The 17,742-nt window shown below is 36.8% G+C and overlaps 1 protein-coding gene across 1 annotated transcript in view; it reads left to right on the top strand.

Annotated features, from left to right (window-relative positions):
• SLC26A3 (solute carrier family 26 member 3) overlaps window positions 1–17,742 on the top strand; it is a 49,002-nt gene that overhangs the window by 19,626 nt on the left and 11,634 nt on the right. Inside the window, exons 6-18 of the mRNA XM_090287352.1 lie at window positions 238–402; window positions 1,761–1,913; window positions 2,336–2,418; window positions 5,164–5,311; window positions 5,423–5,536; window positions 5,640–5,717; window positions 8,803–8,898; window positions 9,880–9,986; window positions 11,075–11,144; window positions 11,236–11,328; window positions 13,027–13,122; window positions 13,454–13,687; window positions 15,242–15,296. Of these exons, the coding sequence (XP_090143478.1) occupies window positions 238–402; window positions 1,761–1,913; window positions 2,336–2,418; window positions 5,164–5,311; window positions 5,423–5,536; window positions 5,640–5,717; window positions 8,803–8,898; window positions 9,880–9,986; window positions 11,075–11,144; window positions 11,236–11,328; window positions 13,027–13,122; window positions 13,454–13,687; window positions 15,242–15,296 (1,492 nt within the window). The remainder of the gene's footprint in view (window positions 1–237; window positions 403–1,760; window positions 1,914–2,335; window positions 2,419–5,163; window positions 5,312–5,422; window positions 5,537–5,639; window positions 5,718–8,802; window positions 8,899–9,879; window positions 9,987–11,074; window positions 11,145–11,235; window positions 11,329–13,026; window positions 13,123–13,453; window positions 13,688–15,241; window positions 15,297–17,742) is intronic.

The raw sequence follows: 17,742 nt of genomic DNA, 5'->3' as shown, positions 1-17,742 counted from the left end.
GGTGGGGGTTGGGGGGATGTTGGACTTGCCTGCTATTTGAGCAGCTTGTAGCATTCCACCTTGGGGGATGGGGTGGGAAAAGAGAGGAGTTACAAGAAACAAGGACTGGTGCTACTTCATGGCTTACATGTACTGACTGAACCTTTACATTTTGATTATTTCAGTTGCTGATCCTTCAGTTTGTTAAGGTGTACTCTTAATCTATACTAACAAAGACCTTTAACTTTCTCTTCCCAGTTGCTCATGGGGGTTCTGCAGATCGGATTCATGGTGGTATATCTATCTGAATCCCTAATCAGTGGCTTCACCACAGCTGCTGCTGTTCATGTTTTGGTTTCCCAACTCAAATTTATTCTTCAGCTGACTGTCCCAGCATACACTGATCCATTTTCAATTTTTAAAGTAAGTATTCCTTTTGCTTAAAAAATATTTAAATACATGAAATTCTCTATCATGTTTCTGGGAGAACTCCTTTTAAGGCATTTGCTGTGGGGCTTACCTTACATTTTCCAAGAAACATGGTTTGTGAAATTTATTCACATTAAGAGAAAGTTAGTGACAAAGAGAACAATGCTGAAAAAACCACTTCTACTGTACAGCTAATGTGAGCAACAGAAATAAAGTACCACTTCTCTTTATTTGACACTTAAGTATTATTAAAAAGAAAAATCTACATACATTATTAAAATCTTCCATATTTTGTTTCAAGTTTTTAAAATTTTCTCAAAATTTATTTTGAAAGAAATGTACTAATTGAATGATGCTTCCCTATTTCTAAAAAGCAGGTTTTAGAATTGAAGCTCTAACTTTTTATGCATCCTGTTGCTAAAGCAAAAGGAAATTGGCCAATATGTAAGTAGGAGAGTGGTTCTTCCCTCCTACAGGAGATGTACTGTAGAACAGTGTTCTGATCTCTTCTTATTTTACTTATTTGAGTACCCTCTCTTTTTTTTCTTTCTCTAGCTAAATATTTGTTTATTTTATCTTTTCAAAAACAACTATTAGTTTATTAATTTTTTCTATTTTATTTTTAGTCTCTATTTCTTTGATTCCTCTCTGATCTTTGCTACATCCTTTCTTTTGCTAACTTTGGGCTTATTAGTGATTCTATCAAGACAGTCTTTGGGAGTCTGAGACAGAACTTACTCCATATTCTCTCACTCCCATCCAGAGCTATTTCAAAAGTGGATCGTTCTAGGAGCAATTTGAGGTCTAGTTTAGGTCTACTTGAGCTGTCCAAATCCCATAGATACAGAATCCAAATGGCTTCAAGAATTAAGATTATGCACAGTGCAGTTATCCAGGAAACTAATTTCCAAAAGTGATAAAGAGAGTAAACTAAAAAATATGAGGAGGTTTATCCTAAAAAAGGCCAAGAATTAAGGGATAAATGCTAAGAAAATCTGTCAGTGAACAGAAGTTACTCCCTGGACAGAGCAATAGTGAGGATTGTGAAGTAAAAAAACAAGGGCCAAAGAGATGTAAAAGCAAAAGAGACCAGTTCTAAACATGTGAAAAGTGTCCAAGAAAATTTGACACTAGCCAAAGAGATTCCCAGCAAAAATGCCAGAAACATTCCTAAATCAGTGTGGTGCTGACGCTATGCTACCTTTCTCATGAGCAGGACAGAGAATAGCTATCAATCTATGTCAGTTCTTTTGCTTCAATGCTTATTTTTATCTATTTGAAAATAATTGAGTGTGGTAATCAAATTATACATTAACATAACACCTGGGTGATTTTTGTTTTTATAATTTTAGGTACTAAGTTCCATATTCACACAAATAGAGAAGACTAATATTGCAGACCTTGTGACATCCTTGATTATCCTCTTCATTTTATTTGTGGTCAAAGAAATAAATCAATGCTACAAAGCCAAACTTCCAGTGCCCATCCCAATTGAACTCATCATGGTAATTGATCATCTTAAAACTTTCTTTCATAATTAATTAGTCTCACATTTGTATGTTGAATGCCCTTCACCATCTACGAGGTTTTAATGGGGCAGATGTCATCTCTGAAGGTTCTGAGTATGATATTTAGTACAGTTTTATTTTTATTTATAATTTTAAAATTTCTTTTTATGATTTTGGGCTTATTGTGTCTACTTAAGGCTGGTGCAGAGGGCAAGGTCTCTGAGACCTTGAGTTAGAGGCATGGTTCTCAACTCTGGTGGGACATAAAAATGCCTCAGGATTTCTTAAAAAGTAGCAAAGCCTAGGCTTGAGATTCTTATCTATTAGGTCAAGGGGTGGTTTTTGGCAATGGTATTTTTTGTTAAGCAAGACCCTTAGGTATATCTCACATTTCTAACCAGCAATTTGCAACTTTGCAGACTGTGATCGCAACAGGGGTATCCTATGGTTTTGACTTCAAGAACAGGTTTAATGTGGCTGTGGTTGGGAAGATGCAAAGTGGGTAAGTGTGTCCTTTAAGATGGCATCTTCAAGCACTAATTAGAGAGTAAGCAGGAGTTATTGAAGACAACCAGCTAAAAGACATTAATCCAAGTCAGACTCCTCCCTACATCTGGCATTTATGAAGAAGGCTCGCTATTGCCCTTCTACAAAGGAGCCACAAAGCACATAGGGGTCTGCAGTTCTTTATATCAGAAAGTGTTTCCTCGTGGAAGAACTTCCAAACCAGATGAACAGGAACTCAAACACAAGTGAAAGTGAAGTAGTGAATGTAGAAAAATAGGCAATGTAATTTGCTTCTCCTCATTAAAAAAAAAAAAAGAAAGAAAGAAAACCAAATGAAATCAGATTTCCTTGTCCATAAATTACTATAAACAATCTGCAGTGCTTTGTTTGAGGTTGCTGGAGCCAAGATCCAACACTTCAAAAGAGACATTGAGGGACTACCTGGCACACGGCTTAAGCAGTCCAGTTAGGCACACTCTGTCCTTTCTCGTGATCAAATTCAAAACAAGGCCAGAGCAAATCTTACCACTGCAAAGGGATGGGAGGTCCAATCCGTATGAGGAATTTGAAACTGTATCCCATTGCATTGATCAGATTGAGAAGGGAGGTCCAGATCTGTGCTCTCTTTCCTTTCTGCCTTCTGACCATAACATCAATTTCTCCCAACTTGCTTATAAAAAAAAGCTTGTGTTCTCATTTAAAAAAAAAAGACTTACCTCCTTCCCCATACTTAAGGTGTATTTGAGAATTCCATGAATCAACATTTATATGCATTGTTGACTTAAAAATAGCCAACTTCTTTTAAAACAAATGTACATGTATATATTTTTAAGCAGAAACATATTTTTATCACCAGATATTCATCTGTTATACTCAGTGAATCTTAAACCTCACTTTTAATTTAAAATTGTTTTAAGTAAGAATTAGGCTGAAACCAAAAAACTATTTCTAGGGCCTCTCTCCACAGTGCAACTTTCTAATAATTACACTTTGTTAAATTAAAGGAGACCTTGTCAGAAGGGTTTTGAAAATCAGAGATAAACTTAACGTAGCACTGAGTTACAATCTTAGAGACTTTACTTCATGAATATATTTTAAATGCCAATGGAGTTCTTTCCACAGTGTGTGTGGGGTGAGGAAAGGGAGAGGCAGGATTCACATTTATTAATCATTACATTTTATAGAGAGGCCATGTAGCCTAGTAGACAAGCTCACATGTTCTAGAGGCAGAGTGCCTAGGATTTATTTCTGACTTACTTGGTTACCTTGGCCTCAGGGACATAGGTAAATAACAGAACCAAGCAATGAACCCAAATTTTCAAACCACTCTGTCTATTGTGTTTAGAGGCTAGAACAAAAGAGTAATAGATGACTTCTGTTTATTTTGATATAAAATACACATTTTAACTGTATCACCAATTTTAGATTTATTTAATAAATAAACAATATTCCAAGCTGACTTTCTGGTTCATGGTAGCTGCAGAATGTCAGATAATAGTATTTCAAATTAGAGCTGAATATTTTTTAACATAGGTATTCACATAACATGAACAGCAATTAAGAAGGAGTTGACTGGAGCCAATTAACCCTCCTCCAATAAGTTTTAGATTTTTACAGGAGCTGGACATTTGAGTAAATTGTTCTTGAGTTTGAGATATTTGTACTGTTTATAATACAGTTAGTAAATATCATTTAACTGCTCTAAGTTCATGAGGCATAAGCACAAAAGTATCCTCTGTGAGTTATACATTTTCCTGACACATCAGGGCCACAGTTGTGTCTAGCAGTCCAGTGGAGCACGGGGCAGAGTCCAAGGCCCATGTATTTGCTAAGGGTTTTCCATGAAAGGTTATGTTATCAACAGAAAGGAGATTTGTTTGCTTGCCTGGCCTCAGAATTGCATTTCCCCCAAAAGCCTTCATCCATGGATAACTAATGGAAGCATTGTGGGCAATACTTTGTCACTCCCATGTAGCAATATAAGTGAGACCTAGGATACTTTGCATGCAGCTCATGAGGATATAAGTATACATTATAATTTGATTATACAAGCAAAGTCATATCAGATACCACTGTCATTAGACTATATATATAATCGTGTATCAAATTCAAGCAGCATTGCTTCTTTCCAACAATAAGATAACAGATTCTAAAGTTTTCAGTGTGCTAAATTTTTGTTAGTCATGCTCCAAAGTGAGGCACCATTCATTCTAGATTGCATGTATTCATTGATTTTCCCAATAATTATTGACCACCTGATATATGCCATGAAGAGTGTTCAGTTATGGTCACAGAATAGTGACCCAGTTCATCTCTGCTCAGTGTCTGGATGGAGAGTTGGCTGGCAGGGGTACTGGTATGAGGATGTATTATGAGTTAGGGAAACACAGGGAATCTATCCTAACCCTTACCTTGGTGATGAGGAAGACTTTCTAGAAGGAAGGATGGAGATGTGAGGAATGGTTCAGGCAGAGGGGGGCAGTAAATTAGAAGCTTCCAAGGTGAGAGAATGGGTGATGCTTTTGAGAAACAAACAAACAAACTAAAAAAATAACAAGAAACAAAAGCTGGGGATGGCTGGAGCATAAATTCTGGGAAATGGTAGTGATTAAGCAGAAATGGGGAGAAGGTGTAGACCGGGCCTTGCTAAGGAATTTGGACTTTTTCTGAGACAAATAGATGCCATTGAAGGTTCGTAAGCAGGTTGGTGACATTCAGACTTGCTTTATTTCAACCTCAGATTTCAGCCACCTATCACACCTGACATGGAGATTGTCAAAGAAACTATTGGAGATAGCTTCAGCATTGCAATTGTTGGCTTCGCAGTGGCCTTTTCCGTCGCCAGTGTCTATTCCCTCAAACATGATTATCCAATTGATGGCAATCAGGTAAACGTATAGCCTACACTAGGTCTAATTCAGCAGCTTTACATACTATTTTGTGTGCACAATTTCCATGGTGCTGTTTCTAATAAAGATTCCTTCTTGTTCTCTTGTCAGGATTTAATAGCCTTGGGATTGAGTAACATAGTCACTGGATCATTCAAAGGATTTGCCTCTAGTACTGCCCTCTCAAGGTCAGCAATTCAGGAGAGTACTGGAGGTAAAACACAGGTATTTCAGGATCTTTGCTGTAAAGACCATCCTAGCATTAATCCCTGGGAAATGCAAGACAGGAAAACTTGATTTTGTGATGGGAATGTTTTCATCTGCACAGATTGCTGGGATTCTCTCTTCTGTCATTGTGCTGATTGTCATTACGGCCCTTGGATTTCTTCTGGAGCCATTACAAAAGGTAACAACGCTCCCTCTTTGAATGCTATCTCTCTCCTTTGGGTGATGAATCAAAGACCCTGATTTATAAACTCTGGTAACATAAACCAAACAGAAAAATGAGGTAACTGCAAACTCTCAAGTACTCTTCTCAGTCAATACTCTATGGGCCAAAATATTTGCTTTTCCTCTGGTAGCATTTTATGAATGTTCGGAATGCACATGCCCAAAAGGTTTTATCTACTCTACTCTTCCCATGTTCGTAGCCCTGAATATAATTAATGTTAGACAGAAAGACACCCTGGCACTGCAGCTTCAATATGACTTGACTGAACCCAAGATTTTTTTAAAGGTTCAGAGCCTCTATTTAAGTCAGAGAATGGTGCTACCAGTCACTCAACCTGTTCTTAGGAACTCGCCCTGCAGCTCCTGGACCCAAAGCAGTCAGATTGCAGAATGGGAGCAAACAGCCAAACACAGACTTGCTGTGTCCCCTTGCTCCTCTGTCCAGCTTTCCTGCACTGCAATTTTGAGGCTTTAGGAGAATGCTTTGTAAATTGCTGCAGCACCCAGATGAAAAATACAGCAGCAGACTCTGGGAAACATAGGATCTCTAGGACACCAACAATGGTAAATTCATTGTTCTTTGTGGTGTTAATATGATTGTGAGGTAGTGTATGGAGCATTGGCTCTAGAGTCCTATAGATTAGCTTCTAATCCTGGCTCTACCACTTATTATCTGTGTGCTTTGGTGCAAACTGTTTCTCTCGACCTCAAGTTCCCCATTTGCAAAATAGGCAGTGAAATAGCACCCACCTCACAGAGTTACTGCAAAAATTAAATAAAATAAGTAGGTGAAGTACTTAGCTCACAGTGTGGCACATGATAAACACTTAATAAAGTATTGCTAATATTATTATTATTCTATGACCATTCTATTACACTTCTGACTCCAAAGGATATAGAGATATTGCATGCTGGGGAGTGTTTACTGGTTGATATCTAGGTCTTTTTCCTTGTTTGTTGGTAGCAGGAATGTGAATTTGGTCCTGAGTTTCTGGATTTCCAGTACAGTCCCCTGCAAGAGCTTCACTGGCCCAATCTGTCTTCAAGCAAAGCAAAGAACTGTTAGCCAAAAATACGCATTCTCCATATGCTTACTTTCTGATCTCTGAAGAAATGGCATAAAAGGAGTCAATAATCACCCCCAAAGAAATAGAAGAATGTATATGTCCATGCAAATAAATACACACACAGTCTTCCTACATAGAGGATTCTTCCCTGTTGTGTTTTTCCCATGTGTACAGTTGGGTTCTTCCTCACCCAACTTGGAGAAATTAAAGAAACAATTGCCATATAAAATCCTATCCCTCTTGTGACTAAACAATACCCAAGGACATTGTCCAGGATGTTAATCAAAACTCCTTCTATAAAGGATTCACATGACGAGTTCTTTTCAAACGATTGTGTTTATAATGTTCTTGTTTCACCTGAGTAACTGTTTTGCTTCATTTTATCATAGGAGGGCAAAATAACCCATAATAATAGCTAATAATGAATGTTTCTTGAGTGCTTACTAAGTAAACATCACCAGAATCCTAAGCATTTTACATGTATTTAACCCTTTATGTCAATTACAGTATGGATAACAAGTGAAATTTCTATCACTTCTCAATGCTCTGCAATTTTTATTTTTTTAAGGATTCTAGTGTGCATGTATTTCATTTTTAATTGTTTCAAATTGTTTTTTTCTGTAGAATACTGACCAGTTGGGAAATAATGCCTAACATGCAGGTGGCACTGGACATGCTTTATACTAAAGTCCCCCAAAGCAGGAGGCTTATTGTAGAGTCTTATGGAGCCTTCCCCCAGGTACCATGGTGATGACATCTTATACAGCTATAGTACAATATCAAAACCAGTACCTTGACATTGACATAGTGCTATCAGCTAGATAAGCTTTTTTCACTTTTCACCACTTCTAACTGGCATTTATTTGTGTACAATTTCTTTTTTAAAGTTACTTAAAGTTTAGTATTCTAAACAGTGACTTGTATTCTCACAGTGAATAAAATTAACTGGTTAGGTATTAAGTTATAAATGTGAAAATCAAAAGTGTCCAGATCAGGTAAGTGATCTTTGAGATATGAAAATAAAAACTTGTTTGGTTTTTCCTTGTACACTGTGCTTTTATGATATGAAAGTAATCAGCACACAGATTTCATAGTCCATTCCAAATGAAACAGCCTGAATTGGGGGTGAGGCATGTTTCTACCATTGTGTTAAAATCCAACAAGAAAAGGAGCTTACTTGACTAGTCAGCATTCTTCACCTTACCTATATTCATTCCTGTGAGACATATGATCTCATTTGGGAATATGAAGAACCAGGAGCCTGAAGTGTTGATGTGGCAGAGCTGAGCTTTCTATCCAGATCTCTTAGTGAATCTACTTTTCAGTGGAATCTACATCAGGGCTTTTTAAAATAGGCTGTGTTACATGATAGTTAGTACTAGTTTTGAAAATAGTAATTCACTCATTCATTGAATAATTATTAAGCTCCTCCTGTATGTATTTACCATAGTTGGTTCTGGGGATATAGCAGGGGACATGACAGGTATGATTCATGCTGTCCCAGAGAGTCTATCTCAAAGCTTTGTCAACCTCTCTGTGATCTTCAGCTTCCTCTTTCAAAATGGCTGGATTGCTGAGCATCATCAAAGTTTTAAATTCTTATTCCAAGACCATAAGCTCCCCAAACTTTTTTTAAAACAAAGAGCAGCCCCCTCTCCCACCTCCCATAAATAGACACACACATTAGACTATCTCTGATTGAGAAGAATTATCTCCATCATAAGTCTTAAGATCTGCCTTTCACTGTCCCAAGGTACGGACTACAATTGTGTGCTGTCAGATCATCTATGGCATGTTACTGTCACTGTGGTAGGAAAGGTCTGGTGTGTCTTGTATGTCATTGCACACCAGAAAATGGTGTACCCTTTGCCTTGAGGCCCTTTAAAGGACTCACTTATCTGCAACTTTCACCTTTGCTTCTGTATGGCTTATTTGGTTATCCGAAAGTACATCTGCAATTTATGATTTTCACAGTCTGTCCTGGCAGCTTTGGCACTTGGAAACTTAAAGGGAATGCTGATGCAGTTCATGGAAATACGAAGATTGTGGCGAAAGGATAAGTATGATTGTGTGAGTAGAGGCAACAGTATTTGAGAGAGATATCAGGATGGGGTTTAATGCTAATGTAAAATGAATATTTATATTGTACAATAAATTTTGTTTCTGTATAGCTGTTAAGATGACCTATGTTTACTATCTTTAAGCTGCATACTCTAATGATTATTCTCTGGGATTTTAATTGAAAAGGATGAGCTTCTTGCAAGTAGGAAATGCTACAGGAAACACTAGTAGACAACTTCCTTAGATCTTTTCTAAAAATTCTCGCAGTCCTCCCAAATGCACAGAAACTCTGAGGTTCAGGGTGTGCATTGCTTCTGTTCTTCATTACATCATATGTTAATTATGAGAGAACTTGTGAAAAACTTAAATTCTGAACATTCCTTTTTGAAATACTCTATAAAGGCTCCCCTTGCCCTCAACATGTCTTGTTGTGAGAAGCAGAGCCCATAATTATATCAGGGTCAAAGTCTGTGGCATAAAAATGCTTGACATATCCTATGGTACTTTACAAGCATAAAGTAATAAACTACACTTGGTTTATTTTTTGTTCCTGCTAGATAACTTGGAACTTTTCATAGCTCTTTGGCATACTAAGATTCTTGTAGCAATCATAGCCATTAATTAAATCAGCAGACCAAAAGTAAGACATTAGTGTATTATATACCAGCTAATATGCTAATTTTAAGGAACAACAGCTGGCTCTGGAATTTTAGCTCTGACAGACAGACTCAATCATTTACTTAACTGGTTCAGGGGTGGGATTAGCAATGGATAGTGCCTCTTTGGATTTTTTAAATATCTGCTTGTGTTTCTGTGGTTCAGAACCTGAGCCAGCAGAAATGACCTCTGGAGGCAGGTTGCTTCTTTTGGACACTTCCAACCTCTGCTGTTGTCCCTAGAAGTGTATGCTTTCTCAGTATTGACCTAAGACATTGTACTTGAATCAGAGTCAATCGTAGTGTTGGTGTATATGTTGCCTTCTTTTTGCAGCTAATTTGGATCATGACCTTCATCTTTGTCATTGTCCTGGGACTTGCTTTAGGCCTGGCAGCTAGCGTGGCATTTCAGCTCCTGACCATCGTGTTCAGGACCCAATTGTGAGTGACTGTTGTCCTCTGTAATCCTTGCAGATTTTTACCTGCCAGTGTCAAAAGAAAAAACAAACAAACAAACAAAAAAACTTGTCACTGGTCAAGGGGAAAGTAGCTTAGTTGATAGGCACCCAAATTGATCAAGATTGGCCAGTCTGTTCTTCCTCAGTTTGCTCACCCCTGAAGGGCAACAGAACAGTCTGAACTTAGAGCATCAGCCCAGGGCCCTCCAGCTGTTGATCTGCTTCCTGCTTGCATTCTAGTTCAAAGAAATCATACAAACCTCTTTGAATTATACTTTTCAAACGTGGGAATGTGTTACTGAGAAGATTGTGAGATTCTCCATGTCTAGCGGAGGTTTGTTCCTCTTTATAGGTTGTTAGATTGTACTCCCACCTGAAATCATGGAGCTGAATTAAGAGAATTTCTGAAAGGCCCCTCTTGTCCTAGAATTCCACCAAAACCACTTAGAATGATTGATTCTTAACAGTCATCCAGTCCCAACAATTTTTTGATTCTTAAATCTCTGCTATATAATGTTACCACCACGTGGTCACTTAGCCTAAATTGGATTACATACATGACAGAAATAAGGTTTCTTAGGAGCTAAGGAGTTCTAAAACAGTGTTATAGTTAAAGTTAATCCTTGACTGACAGAATACATTTATATTGCGATGTTCCTGCATTCATTTACTCATTTATATTTTCATTCATTTCTTGGGGACTTATCAAACATAGAGACAAACTGAGTAGTCATAGGAAAACCATCATACTTCTACATGTCCACATCTATACAACTGGGTAATTATATCTGCCTTATTTCACCAAATAACTGTGATATTCAAAATCAAAATGACAAAGACATATAGAACTTCTTCGTAAACTAGAATATGGTAGATGGGAGGCACTGTCTTAGGAGCTGTAGAAGAATAAATAAAACAACAGGTTTTCCCTCCAGGGTCTCTGATGGCATGATGAATCTTTTACATTTTGAAAATGAGCCTGCTTTGATGTGCTAGCAAAACATCAATGTTAGCCTTATAGGCTTCCAAAATATGCACAAAAGGTTCACATGGTAATGATTTTCCCTACAGTCCAAAATGCAGCACATTGGCTAATGTTGGAAGGAGCAACATCTACAAGAATAAAAAAGATTACTCTGACGTAAGGAAGATTTACTTTTTACTTTGATTTGCTAAATGAGTTTAATATGAGTCTACTGGGCACCATCTGATATTAATTCTCTGTCTTACAGATATATGAACTGGAAGGAGTGAAAATTTTCAGATGTCCATCTCCTATTTACTTTGCAAACATTAATTTCTTTAAGCAGAAACTTATTAATGCCGTAAGTTTAGGGGTTATTAATTATTTTTTGTAATTTCACCAAACATCTAGAAATAAAATGTTTGTTTTATAACAAGAGAGGGTCACTGACCTCACATATATTGAGACTGGTTGTGTGTTTTTGTATCCCATGTCCCAAAGCAGGTGACAAACTATCTTATAAAGGGACCATTAACATGGTGGAAAATACGACTCTTTGGACAATGTCCAATGTACAGTCATCTTTTATTAAATTCTGCTGTAGAGTAAAAAGAATACCACAAGATTTAGGGCTATTAGTTTTATTGTATTTTTTCCATTACCATTTATCTCCACCCCCATATCCTCTTCCATTTCCACCCTCTCCACTCACCCCTGCAATCATTCCTTGACCCCTTGCTCTCCATGTGAGTTCTTCCTCTTTTTTTCTTTTTTGCTCGATCCCGCCAGTCCCCTAGACCTCTCCCCCACACACACACATATTGCTGATGAGTTGTCAGCTTGCTCTCTATCTATGGGGCTACCGATTTTTAATAGATATTATCTTACAGATTTTCTTGAGGAATCAACTTCAGAAACAGCAAGAGAGCAATATTTAATATTTAACTGAATCATGGAAGAGATTCGGCATAGCAGACAAATATTTATAATATAAATGAAATTAATAAATATAATATAAATGAATATTTAACACGAAATAACAACTGAGTGTCCCTGGTGACCTGGAGAGACTATGACAAAGAAGCACATTAAGGTTCAGAAAGAAAAGCTCAGCACTTACTCCTGAACCTGCCTTTTGATCTACTCTGTACCTTACATACAGCTTCTGCCTTAGCCCTATTATTATTAGTTTGGTATGCATCAAAAATTTTTCTACCCACTTTTTACAATAATTGATCATATTGTATATATGGTTTTATATACTGTCCTCTTCACTTAATCTTGTATCTTTCCATCTAACCACATTTTTGGGGGGGATCTTTTTGTTACATAACTTTTTTAATTTTGTTTTTTTTTTAATTTTATTAATTTATTGATTTTAGAGAGAGAAAGGAGAGAGGAAGAGAGAGAGAAAAATATACATGCCTTGACCAGGGATCAAGCCCACAACCTTGGTGTATCAGGACAATACTCCAACCAACTGAGCTCTCCGGACAGGGTTTTTCAGTACATAATTTGATTTTCCTTAGCTATTACTCTGGATCTATATATTGCCACAATAAAAATACATTAATTTGGAAAAAGGACATGAAGGTTATCCTCAGATATAACACTAAAATTATAAAATGAAATCACATAATAGATATTATAAAATATAATCATATATATTTTAATAGAATAAAATTATTTAGAAGAAGGGTGCTAATTAGATGCCACCTGTATTCAATAAATAGAACATAAATACAATAAAATCCCATAAGAATTGTGTGGGCCAAACCACAAACAGATTCAAATTAGAGTTTAAATCCATTCAGGGATAATTTATGGATAAATCCTGGATGGCAACGATGTTTTTAAATGCTAATAACTGCATATAGGCTGAGCAGACCATAGGTCTGCCACAATGCTCTCACTGATGTTTGAACCACTTACATTTTATTACAAGTATCTTTATTATGTATCTCGATTTCTCAACCCATCCCACTTAAGGTTATTAAAATTATGTTATATAGGTAGCAGAATATTCAGTACTCTTGTAACACAACAATGGATTTTTCAGGTAGGCTTTAGTCCACTTCGAATTCTACACAAGCGCAACAAAGCTGTGAAGAAAATCCGAAAACTGCAGAATAAAGGCCTGCTACAAGTGACACCAGTAAGTTTCTTAACCACATTTCCATGTATTATAGCTAAAAGTTCAGTAAAATGAAGGTCAAGATGTTGGTTCTATTCTTTTATATAAAAAGCCAGCTAAACAAGGTATTTCATGTGTTAATTAGTGTGGTATTTTTAAAGGGCAACTTTGAGGTTCTCCTTAAAATTGTATTTTCCTGGGACAATTTTTATTCTCCAAAGAAAAGAGTTTACAGTCTCATTTGCTTGACCCAACTTTGAGTCTGTGCTTCGGAAAGTCACTGGTTATATTTGACACATGGAATGTATTTCTTGGTTGGAATTATCATGCATTTTACTGTCCTCTATTGCAGAAAGGACTTATATGCACCATTGATGGCTTGAAAGATTCTGATGAAGAGCTGGACAACAATCAGATAGAAGAGCTGAATCAGCCGATTGACACCACAGGACTGCCCTTCCAGATAGACTGGAATGCTAACCTTCCTCCCAACATTGTGGTCCCTAAAATTGAACTGCATAGCCTTATTCTTGATTTTTCAGCAGTGTCATTTCTTGACGTTTCTTCAATGAGGGGTCTCAAAACGGTAATTTCTTTTTTCTTAATGGAAACAACCAATCAAAGACTAAAGGTGAAAACTTGTATTTGTGGAAGGATGCTCCTTTAAACAATGCACCCTTAAGTACAAGTAAATTATAAACTTTGAATATTCCATGGAGGGTGTGGGAGGGCAGGTGGGGCATGTTCAACGAACTCTTTAAAAGTGCATTTTCCATGAGACTGGCATAAAATACTGAAGGCAACCGAACTCGCCTTTTTAATGTATGTTGAACCTTCTAGTAGACAACTCTGCTGACACTCCTTTCAAATTCCAATCCTGTGGCACCTCCATATCCTTAAAGATATTGTATTTAAATTGTCCTAAAACACAGGCGATTTGAAAAGTTCTTGGGGAAAAGTGAAAAAGGGTCTCCCTTTGTTTTTATCTCCATTCCTTATAAGCTGATGAAAAATCACTTGGCTAAATAACAACTTTTTTTTTTTTTTAAGGAGATATGTGGAAGAATAACTGTCACATGTGATTTGAAAGTAGGATTGAAACCATCAGGTTGCAGTCTGTTTTCTTTGCACAGTTTTGTCAGCATTTCTAAAATGAATTAGTTTCTAACAGATGCAGAAATAGATACAAAGAAATTTTAAGAAATTCTACATTTCCCCTTTTTGCTTGGTTTTTCATAGGAATCTATCTACATAAGAACTGAGCTAAGATAAGATCCATTAAGTATGGGTGAACTGGATTCAAAATTAGATAATTGGATCAATTTCATTTTGTTCAAACTTCTCTTTTAAAAAAATCTTAATATCACATCACTTTCAAGACTGCTTGCCTTTTCTTTATTTTTGTGCTTTTTAAATTTGTTTCTATCAGCCTTGGAGAAAAAAATACACGCACATATAAATTTTTTTTTTTTTTATCCTAGCAGGATAGCACAAAGGACTAGGACTCTGCCTTACATTTCTTTAAACCTGGTTTTGAGCTCAGTGTCTCGAAGATCAACAGTATTAGCTACTTTTTTCACCTTATGTGACCTTAATGATATCACTATTGGTATTTGTTCTTAGCCAAGAAACCAAGAAATTGGATTAATATTTGTTGGTACTAGAAACATTCAGTCACTGTGGGCAGGAATAATGAACAACTTAGGGGTCCTTGGGTCTCCTACTTATGTTTATCATGTACAAAGTTCTAGTCAAGATCATCTCATAGGGAAAAAATACGGTTTTAAAATAGTGATGTCAGCATCATGGTGCATTGAAAAGTCTCATTTGTTTCTCACTAATTTTAAAAATAAATCAGAGTTTACCTTGTGAGTTCACACAGAACATTTTCCCATCATACTTCCCAGAAAAATTATCACTTTTAACTTTTTTATGAGGAGAGCTCTTCCCTTGGATTTATTTCTTTCTGTCACAGAGCCTTATTTTTAACTTTAGTGTCTCTCTATACTATTATCTTTTTTCAGAATGTAACAGTTTCTAAAAGCAATATGTCACCCATAAGGCATACTTATGACAGTTTTCTTTACATTTCTGACAAATGAAACTGTACCCCAACAAAGATCTACTTTCTTTTTAACAGATTTTGCAAGAATTTATCAGGATCAAGGTAGATGTGTATATTGTTGGAACTGATGGTAAGTTGTTTGATTTTTATATTTTGACAATTACTTCAGGTTCATTATCAATTCTCAATCTAGATAACCTCTCTAAGAATATACTTTTTTTTTAATGATCACCAAGAAAGAAGTCTAATTTGTAACTGAGCCTATAAAAATCCCTCTGGAAATAGCATCTTTATGTTTTAGTTGTGTCGCTATGTAATTATATTAACTTTACAATTTGAATCTTAGTTTAATAGGCAGCAAAAAAATGGAGAGGTAACCATTTTCACTCTAATCTTCCTGAAAAAAATATGCTTTTCTGTCTTCCTTGCTTCCCTTGATTCCTCAGCCCATAACAACTTGGTTTCTGCTTCACCTTGCTGATGACATCATCAGTAATGTACAGATTGTCAAGGTCAACTGCCTTCATCCTAGCCTCATTCTCACTTTAGCATTTGACCCTTTCTTTGAAACTCTCTATATATAACTTCTGCAAGATCAATCTTCTGATTCACCTCCCACCTCTCATAACTCCTAAGTGTACAACATTGGCTCCTCTCCCACTCTTTGACAGCCATCTTTTCAGGCTTCACCTTTAAACCCTCTAGTTCTAATTCCATGAACTCTTTAAGAAGTTTTTAAAATTAATTTATTGTTGACACTATAACAGATGTCCCCATTCCTTCCCCACCACCTCCACCACCACTTTGCCTACCTCCACCCTTTCTTCTGGCCATCCCACACTATTGTCTGTCTCTATGAGTTATACATATATGCTCTTTGTCTAATCTCTTCACCTTCTTTGATCCAGGCCCTCTTTCCCCATGCTCTCTGACAGCTGCCAGTCTGTTCCATGTGCCCATGCTTCTATTTCTACTTTGTTCATCAGTTTATTTTGTTTGTTAGATTACACATATATGGTATTTCTCTTTTTCTGACTGGCTTATTTCACTTAGTATAATACACTCTGGGTCCATCCATGTTGTTATAAAATGTAAGGTTTCCTTTTTTAAAAAAAAGTTTAGTACATTTTATTGATTATGCTATTACAGTTGTCCCAATTTTTAATACCTTTTCTCCCTTCCACCCATCTACCCCCTTACCCTCCAGCAATCCCACACCACTTAGTTTGTGTCCATGGGTCATGCATATAAGTTATTTGATTTCACACTTTCCTATACTGTTCTTAACATCCCCTTGTCTATTTTGAACCTACCAATTATGCTTCTTAATCCCTGCATGATTTCTGCCTTTCTTCCCCTCCCCCCTCCCAGCTGGTAACCCTCCAAATGATCTCCATACCTATGATTCTGTTCCTATTCTGGTAGTTTGCTTAGTTTGTTTTTGTTTTTACTTTTTAGATTCTGTTGTTGATAGCTGTGAGTTTGTTGTCATTTTAATATTAATAGTTTTGATCTTCTTTTTCTTAAGTCCCTTTAACTTTCATATACTAATGGCTTGGTGATGATGAACTCTTTTAGCTTTACCTTGTCTGGGAAGCACTTCATCTGCCCTTCCATTCTAAATGATAGCTTTGCTGGATAGAGTAGTCTTGATTGTAGGTCCTTGCTTTTTATCACTTTGAATACTTCTTGCCAGTCCCTTCTTGCATGCAAAGTTTCTTTTGAGAAATCTGATGATAGTCTTATAAGCACCCCTTTGTAGGTAATTCTCTTCTTGTCTCTTGCTGCTTTTAAGATTCTCTCTTTATCTTTAACCTTTAGCATTTTAATTATGATGTGTCTTGGTGTGGTCCTCCTTGACTCTAGCTTGTTTGGAACTCTGTGCTTTCTGGACTTGAATGTCTATTTCCTTCGCCAAATTTGGGAAGTTTTCTTTCATTATTTTTTCACATAATTTTTCAATTTCTTTCCCTTCCTCTTCTCCTTCTGGCATCCCTGTGATTTGGATGTTGGCACATTTAAAACTGTTCCAGAGGTTCCTAATCTTCTCCCTTTTTTTTTTTTTTTTTCAATTCTTGTTTCCTCCTTCTGCACTGGTTGACAATTTATTTCTTCCTTTTGTTCCAAATCATTAATTTGAATCCTGGTTTTCTTCCCTTCACCAATGGTTTCTTGTGAATTTTCCCTCATTTCACTTAGCACAGCCTTCATTTCTTCCCTCTCATGCTTAATATTTTTTGTCAAATCTTTGTCACCCTTATCACTAGTATTTTGAACTGTGCATCTGTTAGTTTGGCTATTTCCTCATCTATTAGGTCAGCTCTCTCTTCATTGCTCAGTTCTCCCACCGGAACCTTGATTTGCTCCCTCCTTTGGGCCATACTTCCCTGTCTCCTCAACTTGACAACCTCCTGTGTCTTGGGCAGGGCTGTCACACCTATTACGTTGTAAGGGACAGAGCCTTAAGTATTCATCAGTGCAAGGGCAACCCCTGAGCTGTGGTGCTGTATGCAGGGAGCGGGGTGGGTCTGAGAGGGGGAACAATGCTGCATGTTGAGCACTTGCCCCTTTACCAC

This window comes from Furipterus horrens, unplaced genomic scaffold, assembly GCF_987537825.1.
Source record: "Furipterus horrens unplaced genomic scaffold, mFurHor1.1.pri manual_scaffold_9, whole genome shotgun sequence".
Taxonomy (NCBI): Eukaryota; Metazoa; Chordata; class Mammalia; order Chiroptera; family Furipteridae; genus Furipterus; species Furipterus horrens.
Note: the sequence above shows the minus strand (reverse complement) of the source record. Positions and strands in the feature narration are given on the sequence as shown.